Source organism: Odontomachus brunneus, unplaced genomic scaffold, assembly GCF_010583005.1.
Source record: "Odontomachus brunneus isolate Ranch 3 - 2012 unplaced genomic scaffold, Obru_v1 Obru_scaffold_151, whole genome shotgun sequence".
Classification (NCBI taxonomy): domain Eukaryota; kingdom Metazoa; phylum Arthropoda; class Insecta; order Hymenoptera; family Formicidae; genus Odontomachus; species Odontomachus brunneus.
In genome coordinates this window covers 458694-467982 of record NW_022639601.1, presented here as the reverse complement: position 1 = coordinate 467982, position 9289 = coordinate 458694, and the positions used below count along the sequence as shown (strand labels likewise).

Here is a 9289-nt window from a genome sequence, read left to right as displayed (position 1 = left end):
GAGAGAGAGAGAGAGAGAGAGAGAGAGAGAGAGAGAGATCTGCAATACACAACTTATTCATTCCTATATATTATTTTACACGCAAGGAGATAGAATACATACCTGCTCATTTTGTGGATTATTAGTATCATCCATTTTCTCATCCATGTCTTCCAGATTATCTGAAACATCCATTTTGTCTTCTTGCGTTATACTATGATCATTAATAGTCTTGCCTTCATCTTTCAATATATCACATGTTCTGTCAATCTGATCAGAAGTTACATGTGTTGACTCTTCAACTTCAGGAATGTCTGCATGATCCTTAACATTATACATATCCTCTACATGTTCAATATTCTCTTTCTCAACTAAATTCTTATCCTCAACATCTTCCTCAACATTATCATCTTGCACTTTGTCAATATCTACATTCTCCTTAATTTCTGTCTTTTCTTCCAGTTTTGTAGTATCTTTTGTTTCGTCAACCAGTGCCCTCGACGATGGTTTCTGAACTTTGTTAATCTTATCTACATTAGATGTCGCTGTTCCATGTTCTCCCTGAGTTCTAGAGAACTGATCTACATGTTCAATTGTACTAGATTTCTCAGACGGTTCTGTTGCAGGTACTTGGGAAACATTTGTCTCACACCTATTGCCTTCCAAAACATCAATATGCTTTGCTTCCTCGCCCCGAGTTTTCCCAGACGGCGTCTGCACGTGAATCTCATTCTGAACAACATCTGATGCAATGTCCTTCTGTTCTTCTCTGTACTTCTCAGGGGATAATTTTGATATTTTCTCTTGTTGTACTACAGGTTCTTCGGAGGTAGACTCTGATATTGTCGCTAATACCTCGCGTGCCTTCTCAACATACTGAGATTTGTTCGGAGAGGATTGCTTCAAAGAATATGGAGTTGTAGCAGTCCTTGATGCATTTCTAGTAGAAATTTTTGTTGGAGTCACCATCGAAGAGCTTCTAGATGCTCTGCTAGGTGTCCTCGGTGGCTGCGAAGATCGTGTAGATTCTGCAACTTTTTCAGGTGCTTCTTTTGAAGCTGTCTCCTCTATATTTTCTGTGTGTAAAGCTGACTTGTCTTGATCATCTATAAGAAATATATTGGCATACTTGAGTTTTGCCTTATCCAGTAATAAATGTATAATATATGATGTAATGATTTATGTGAAACAGGAAACAATATATAAAATACATATAACATTTAAATACATATAAATACATATAATATATATAACAATGCAGTATAAAATATCTTACATATATTATAATATATGCTAAATTCTTGCTTTGTCATTAACAACACCTAGCGCAATGGATAGAATATAAAGAAAATAAACTATAGATATTTGTTCTTAGGAAACTTCTGAAGTAGTACAATAAGTTAAAATGGAACAAGTGTACTTTTTTTCATTCAGATTTATTGCATTAGTATATACTAGTTTAGAGATTCTTGAGAACGAACAGACCTAATGTAGAGTATAAAGGGAAAATAGAACATTGAAATGTTGCGGTTGAATATAAACAAGTAGAAAGAACATTGCATTGAGTTATGTTTAAACGTAGAAACAAAGTCACATAATTCGACATAGCATTATCAAAATACTCCGATGGCGACCTGCGTTTCACGTTAGGAGACGTGCATGTGGTGATGAAGTGCCGCGGTTATCATACAGGAATCTCGTCGTCGCATAGCATGATGTCGAGATCGATCCTGTCCGCGGGCCAGTCGATTAATACGCGCGATCGTGACGCTTCAGTCTAGGCGCGGGACACTTGTCGGTGTGACAGGTGCGACTTACGCTTCTGGATCTCTTCCTCCAGCGCCTTGCGTAGCCTCTCGACGAGCACTGGCTTGTTGCCCTTGACGTCGAGGCCGCGGTCCCCAAGTGCCGCTCGCAGTTCCACCACCTTCAGCTTAGCTGGATCCATGGTGCACGCGTGATACAGCCCGTTAGTCAGACAGGATCATGCAATCCCGTGGCTTTCCGTGATAGAGAAGGTCTTCACAAAACACCCATATACACGCGCCACTGACCCGCGCTGCATACACAATATGGCGGGACGGTGGCGACAACCCGTTACGTAGCGCGCTACGCGCCCGTTGGCTGGCGTCGTGATCGTTTCGAACCGACGCCGGCAGCGTGGCCAATCGTGCTCGCTGTCTCATTCGCAGCGGTATTCGACACGCTCGCAGATTGGCCCTTGTCAAGGCGGGATATCTGTCTATTGGCTTATATGAGCGCCGTACTTACCAATTTCAAAGAGGCGCTCGCGTTAAATCCTGATCACTGAAATATATATAAGCAGAAAGGCGCGCTGCCGCTATTGTATCCATAGTAAAAAGCGATATAAGAGAAAGGAAAGGATGCTGGAGTGTACCTTTATCTTTATATAAACTGCTGTGTTATGAGTAGTAGGGGGATGAAGTAGTCGAGTGGGGATGAGAAAATTGCTAGACAAAGGCTATTCATAGGTCTTTATTTTTAACTGTTTTTTTTTTATCAAAGAAAATACGTCTGCAAATTAATCGCAAGATTTATAAGCCACATTTAAGAATATTTATATCAATAAAAGAGATTTCGGCAGATTGTTAATTCTTTAGATAGTATACGAATCGTTTTATTGGCTACGAAGCATCTGAACATGAAATGATCTTATGGCTCCTGTACACAGGACGCGGCAAGCATTAACACGTCCTGTATGCAGGAACCATTAGGGATTCAAAGGAAACAGGGAGTCCAAATTTGCTTTTGTAAAAATGGAACGCTAGTTTGTAGTGTCACCTACGCTTGGCCCCGGATGTGATCAAACTAAACGGATGACGTCATGCAAAATGAGGATACGCGCCACACATTCTGTATACGGTTGCATGTATGCATGTGTGCATATATATAGGGTGCATTTAAATTGAGACACCCAATATATAAAAAATAATACAAATAAAAAAATGTTTTAGACAAAAATAGTAGGGTTTCAAGAAGAACGTGTGATAATGCTATTAGCTTGAGCTTATATAGTGAACATGTCAAGATGTTTTAAAGGTTAGTTCAAATTTTTTAAGTTTTTTTTTAGCACAAATCGATTCATAGGGCGGTATTCATAATCAGATCTTATATTTAAGACCGTCTTAAGTTTATTTTGAGATGATGTACGAATCATTTCATTGGCTACGGAGTATTTGAAGCTGAACTTAAGCAATCTTAAATATAAGACGCGACTATGAATACCGGTCTTATGGCTCCTGCACACAGGACGCGGTAATGCTTGCCGCGTGGCGGAAGTTCGCACGACAGCCAATCAATATGCTGCTTTCCGTAATAACCTAGCTCTTACGGAAAAACAACATATTGATTGGCTGTCGTGCGAACTTCCGCCGCGCGGCAAACATTACCGCATTCTGTGTGCAGGAGCCACATGTTGTTTTTTTGTGCAAGTGTTGCCGCGTTCTGTGTGCAGGAGCCATTAGTCATGTGGAATAACACAACTTTTAATTTATGCGTTTTTGTGAAAACGAAATCAGTAACAACTACCCTTATAGTATGTTCGACTGGCTCTGGGTTAATCACTCCGAGAGCGATTAATGACGTCTAAATCTCTATTAACCAATCATAAAACTTATAAGTACTTGTTCGACCAATAAACGTAGGCTGAATAACCCAGAGTGGGATAACCCAGAGCCAGTCGAACATGCTATTAATATAGTCATAAAATGTCTCAAGACGAAATAGGTACAGTCTGAAAAATGTTATGTGCAATCAAGCATTTATATTTATTATACATTATTTTGTTCAAGTAAATTTAATTTATTTGCAGTTAGCATCGACATTCTCTTGGAGTTTTTGGAAGTAGCGTTTCATCATGTATTATTCTTTCGCAAAATCTATCCTGAAAAAATATTCAGTAAAAGAAAAATATATGGAATTACAGTTCACATGTCAGAACATCCAGAACTAAATGAGTATCTTTCCAATGTTTTAAATGCAATCAGAGAATTGATAAAGGAAGATGAAAATAGTGTTAAAGCAATTAATCTTACCTTTTATAATGAGAAGAAATTACCAATAGAAAGATTTGTCTTTGATATAGTTAAACTGCAAGCAGAGCTCACAGAGTATGTTGAGCAGCTTATTGCAATTGATAATATATGACCTTGATTTTGAAGTTCTTGTTAATCACTTTTTATTTTAAGGAAGGATCCTTATTATTTAAAGACAGAAGAAGCTCTGAGAACGATTTGTCTCAAATTATCCATGTGTGATACATACTTGAAACCTTTACCAGATGGTTCAACTTTTTCTATAGAAATTCAAACATATGAAACTGCACATATTACTTTGAGCGAGAATCCAAAATGTGAAGACTTTCCATGGATTGTGGAAGATGGTGCAATAGAAATGGTCAACAAAAATCTACTACCACTAAAAGACATTAAAACTGATTGTTTGAATTTACAGATGTATGTGATTGAAGATACAGAGAACAAAAAGTGAGGTTTAAGTGATATTTTCTGTATAATAGGTCTTTTTTTATATTTTTATTTTGTATAAAATAAAATAAATGCATTTACATAATAAATGCAGTTGTTAAACTTGTCCCATTAGTTTAGATATAAATTCTTTATCTCTATTCCATAATATACTACAAATAGCATTTAATTGATAAGAACAATCAAACATTTCAGATCTTACTAATGATTTACTAGCATCAATTCTGATCACCTTAACTTTCCATTTATCTTCAAATTCTTTGATTTGTGTATCATCTATGGCAGAACTCGACCAAGGTTTAAACCTGGGAAATATTGAATTAAGATTATTATAATGTCTTATTTTATATAATTATTGTAGAATTAATCATATTACTTTGTGCCAATTACTATATTTGCTGGTTTCTCTTTAATAGCAGCCATAGTATTCATTAAATAGGGAATATCATTGAAGCTTGATGTATCATTGAAAGAAAAAACAGAGCACATTGCATCCACTTTATCCTTGCATGCCTGGTAGAATTATTTTTATATTATTTTCCTGTTAGATTAATCACAGCTATTTTTATGCAGAGGAATCTGTATAAGTTACTTTTTACATACTGGTAAGATATGATTATATTTTTTTATGCTACTTTCTGATGTATCCCAGAATTGTAACTTAAATAAAACGACCTTATCCCAGATCTTTACAGGCCAAAAGACATTAGTCTTTCTTATGCCATTAGTTTCTGTGTAATTGTTGGATTCCAGAGTGCCTGCAAGTCTCGCTACTATTGAAGTTTTTCCCACACCAGATCTGCCTATCATGAAGATTTTATAAGTAACCTCTTCAATGGAAGAAGGTAACGATGGCCTCTCCAAAATGCCTGCAGTTGAAAGTAATTCTTTAAGTATATCGCAAAATGAAACAATATATGATTTTGTTTATTGTACACAAGGAAAATATAGTACCATAGAATCTTCGCTTTTTTGAAGAATTCACATAAAAATGATGAACCAGCGATTCTCCTTCTGCTGAAGCTAACCAATTCATATTAATCGCATTCATGTCTTGTCATTTTCACCACGGAATTTAAAAATAATAAAATACATATGTCTTCTTTGGCTATGTTTGTTTTGGACGCTCATGCGTTGTAAGCGTCATCTCTCTCTTTCTCTCTCTCTCTCTTTATGGTTTCAGGCACTTTCAGTAGCCTCTTCACCTCACTTCTAATGGATATACCTTTTGTATGAATTTCAAGGTTTATAGGTTTAGGTCTGAGGATTTTTAAAAATGAAGGAGTTATGGCTCCTACACATAGGACGCGGTAATGCTTGCGCGTGGCGGAAGTTCGCGTAACAGCCAATCAATATGGTGCTTTCCGTAATAACCTTCTAGCTCTTACGGAAAAACAACATATTGATTGGCTGTCGCGTCATTATAAGCGTCATTTTGGCTGCGTTCGTTTTGGTGCTTACAATGCTCTGAGCATCATTTCATCCTTGTTTCTATCAAATAGTATGTTCGACTGGCTCTGGGTTAACCTATTCTGGGTTATTCAGTCTATGTTTATTGGTCGAACAAGTATTTATAAGCTTCATGATTGGCTAGTAGAGACTCATGACGTCATTAATCGCTCTCGGAGCGATTAACCCAGGGCCAGTCAAACACGCTAAAATACTAAACAAGGACAAATAATGCTTACACGCGCTATAAGCGTCAAAACGAACGCAGTGCCTGGTTGCTTTCCAACAAGAGACACAAGTCGACACAAGTATCATCTTATCTTTGGATGCTTCCCAATTGCTGAACACATCTTGACACACACGTACACAAAACCAGTTTATTGGCCACATATTATCTTGTAAGATCTTATTATCTTATTAAAATATCTTGTAAGATAATATGCAACTAATAAACTGGTTTTGTCTAACACAGTGTACGCAACTGGAAAGCACCCTTTGTTACTCACTAAGGGTGTTTTCCAATTGCAATATCCCTAGATACTTTCATGCACACGGCGACACAAGTTGTATTCCAATTGTCATAATCGTCGACACAACGCTACACATCCGTATTCAGCTCGAGGGCTACTAGTCGGCTATGTAAACTAGTGTTTTCTAGTGAAAATTAAAGTTAATTAGCGTAGCGGCTTGAAAAGAGACTGATATTTGCGACGTGAAGTGGATATCTTTTTTATTATTTAGATTTTATTATTTCTTATTATTAAAAAATACGAAAATATAAGCATAGTTGAAAAATAACCCTAACCTTATCCGACATATATACACATTAGTACACACTTTGTTCCAATTGAATCGTGCACAACGTTACACTTTGTGCATTTCTGCGTACATATGTATCAAGATGTGTTACGCAATTGCACGTGAAAGCACCATAAATGTGGAACAAAGATAGAATGATGTTTGTGTCGACTTGTGTCTCTTGTTGGAAAGCAATCTCTATCTTTCTTCCGTATGTAAAGCCCTATGTCCAATGCCAGGAAACAGGCAATAGGAATAGGCATTAGCCAATAGAAATAGAGAATAGAAATAATTGACCAGTTCTTTGATTATGGGTGCTTTCCATTTAATAACACAAGTTGACACAAGCATCATCCTATCTTATAGCATGTTCGACTGGCTCTGGGTTAACCCACTCTGGGTAATGACTCCTGCACATAGAACGCAATAAAGCTTGCCGCGCGGCATTTATCACGTCCTGTATGCTGAAGCTATTATTCAGCCTACGTTTATTGGACGAGCAAGTACTTATGAGATTTATGATTGGCTAGTAGATACTTATGACGTCATTAATCGGTCTCGGAGCGATAACTTAGGACCAATCGAATACGCTATTAGTAAAACCGGGCATTAAATATTTTATACATGTATATTACGTTTTTTACATATTTTACGTAATATAGTTGTGTTTGGAAACGTCACCCAAGTGTACCCGTTACGTTGGAGTGAGCGAGATACAAGAGTGAGATAAAAAGAGAGGAAAAGTACTCGAGTGACGTTTCCGAACGCAGCCATACATGTATATTACGTATAATGTAAAAAACCCTAGAATTTGTCAAATGTCCCAACCCTGATGTAAACCAAGCCAGTATCGATTAATCAAAATTGCTTAAAACTCTCGATTCCTAATAAAATACTTATAAAATTTGAGAGTATCTTTCGGACCTTTGAGATTGAATTTGCAAGGAATATAAAATGAAAGGGAGCAATTGTAAAGAAGAAAATAATATAGTAAATTGATATAAATAAAAATAAAATTGATCATATTGCGTCTGTAGCCGACTTACGATACAAATACTAACATTTGTTATTAAAGTAAGAGAAACCGCAGAAAATCTTATTAGTATTCGAAAAACGATTATATAAATTACATTGTATAATGTATCAGCAATCATATATTAGAAATATAATGATTAGAAATATAATAAATTACGATTTTCATATGAAGATAACATAGATTTTACACCTAATAGTGATTGAATATGATTTATATGTGGAAGAATATTTTAATCACATAATGCAAAATATAAGTTTATTTATTAAAGTAATGCTAATAATGTTTGAAGTAACATAACAAAATTGTATACACAATATATAAAAATAACATTTCTTTATTACATAAAAACATTAACATTATTTGGATTTGTAGTTTACATAAATTTCCCGAAACACGTCTCGACATTTGATTTTAGCTCTGAGCTTTGCGCAGAGCAAAAATATTCCTGACAATTTTCTGTGAAGGCTGTATATCTCCTCGGGTGGTGGGCACAATCGGTGAGTTATTATAGTTGGTACTAAAGCCTGAATCCTGTGTGTAATATATAATTATTATATAAAATATACTCTCGTACACATAAAATTGAGATAAAACAAATCGTACACACCGTTTTGTGACATCTTGTCCACCGAAATCGTAATACTCGTGATTTTTGTCAAACACTTGTCCGAGAATCATAACCGCATCCACATGAGCTTGCTGCATAATCTGTTGACAAGTAGACCTGTATTATTTTCATAAATTTTTAAAACTATAATTATGCTATTTAAGAAAAGTAATATTTCAAGAAATTTAAAATTTATTTAATACAGTTACAAGATACCTTTGATTCATATCCGGTGAGAAATTTAATTTCTCTCGATAATTCTAAAACCTTGTCACGATTTCCCTCGCTCGCGGCATTAATAATTTCAATATACTTGTCCATAAACTCTTTTTTGTAAGTTCTGCATGCTCCAAAATCCAGTAGAATTAACTGCAAAGACGTATTCATTAGAACTCTTAATTAAAACTGCAAATATTCCATGAATTGATTAAAATGCAAATAATTGTTGCAAATGCAAAACCTGTCTTGTATCGAGATTGTAAAAGAAGTTGGACCAATTCGGGTCAGTTTGCATATATCGAAACTCGAATAATTCCTGTAGACTCAGACGCATCAGCAATTCGCTTATATGTTCTCGAATCTTAATGTCCATGTCGACGCACTTATCAACGGGAATGCCGTCAATCATCTCCGTCGTGAATACTCGTTGCGTTGAGAGTTCATCTGGAGATTTAATTGATGTTATATAGAAGCAAGTTTATAATATATTTAAGAGGATATTGAAGTTCGTCTATATACAGGGTGTTCAAAAAGTCCCGGACCGGTGAAATATCTCGAAAACTAAGCATTTTAGAAAAAAATGTTTCAGATAAAAGTTGTGGCGTTTAAAAAGATGTATTTACTGATCACATCAGTTTGACCTTGGGTTGCGTAGCGAAGGTCAGGTCAAGGTCACATTAATTTTTTTAAATGGAA

General features: G+C 35.8%; 4 protein-coding genes across 8 annotated transcripts in view; 1 reads left to right on the top strand and 3 right to left on the bottom strand.

Annotated features, from left to right (window-relative positions):
• Positions 1-2061, bottom strand: part of LOC116850664 (heterogeneous nuclear ribonucleoprotein U) — a 9622-nt gene extending 7561 nt beyond the window's left edge. For all 5 annotated transcript variants that reach the window (XM_032829198.1, XM_032829199.1, XM_032829200.1 and 2 more), the window contains exons 1-2: positions 1798-2061; positions 103-1085 (exon numbers count right to left, since the gene is read on the bottom strand). In XM_032829198.1, the coding sequence (XP_032685089.1) occupies positions 103-1085; positions 1798-1927 (1113 nt within the window). In that variant the 5' untranslated portion in view covers positions 1928-2061. The remainder of the gene's footprint in view (positions 1-102; positions 1086-1797) is intronic.
• A 1372-nt stretch (positions 2062-3433) lies between these two features.
• On the top strand, positions 3434-4573 carry LOC116850651 (mitotic spindle assembly checkpoint protein MAD2B). Its single transcript, XM_032829173.1, has 3 exons — positions 3434-3726; positions 3812-4109; positions 4188-4573. Exons 1-3 carry the CDS (start codon positions 3708-3710, stop codon positions 4486-4488), a joined length of 618 nt encoding a protein of 205 aa, XP_032685064.1. The 5' UTR covers positions 3434-3707; the 3' UTR covers positions 4489-4573.
• LOC116850650 (ciliogenesis and planar polarity effector 2-like) lies at positions 4518-5773 on the bottom strand. The gene is made up of 4 exons (XM_032829172.1): positions 5439-5773; positions 5088-5353; positions 4861-4997; positions 4518-4789 (listed from the first exon to the last, which is right to left on the bottom strand). The coding sequence occupies exons 1-4, from the start codon at positions 5533-5535 to the stop codon at positions 4582-4584; spliced, it is 708 nt and encodes a 235-aa protein (XP_032685063.1). The 5' UTR covers positions 5536-5773; the 3' UTR covers positions 4518-4581.
• A 2310-nt stretch (positions 5774-8083) lies between these two features.
• LOC116850645 (atypical kinase COQ8B, mitochondrial) overlaps positions 8084-9289 on the bottom strand; it is a 6876-nt gene continuing 5670 nt past the window's right edge. The window contains exons 8-11 of the mRNA XM_032829156.1: positions 8835-9037; positions 8591-8743; positions 8375-8475; positions 8084-8298 (exon numbers count right to left, since the gene is read on the bottom strand). Coding sequence (XP_032685047.1) covers positions 8124-8298; positions 8375-8475; positions 8591-8743; positions 8835-9037 — 632 coding nt within the window. The 3' untranslated portion in view covers positions 8084-8123. The remainder of the gene's footprint in view (positions 8299-8374; positions 8476-8590; positions 8744-8834; positions 9038-9289) is intronic.

What these genes read in the sequence shown, in the direction of transcription:
- LOC116850650 (XM_032829172.1), bottom strand. Translation starts at nt 5,535, where the DNA reads ATGAATGCGATTAATATGAATTGGTTAGCTTCAGCAGAAGGAGAATCG. An exon ending in AAAAAAGCGAAGATTCTATG is followed by an intron (nt 5,354 to 5,438) that starts GTACTATATTTT and finishes TTTCAACTGCAG; the next exon opens with GCATTTTGGAGAGGCCATCG. An exon ending in AATATAGTAATTGGCACAAA is followed by an intron (nt 4,790 to 4,860) that starts GTAATATGATTA and finishes AATATTTCCCAG; the next exon opens with GTTTAAACCTTGGTCGAGTT.
- LOC116850651 (XM_032829173.1), top strand. An exon ending in CTGCAAGCAGAGCTCACAGA is followed by an intron (nt 4,110 to 4,187) that starts GTATGTTGAGCA and finishes TTTTATTTTAAG; the next exon opens with GAAGGATCCTTATTATTTAA.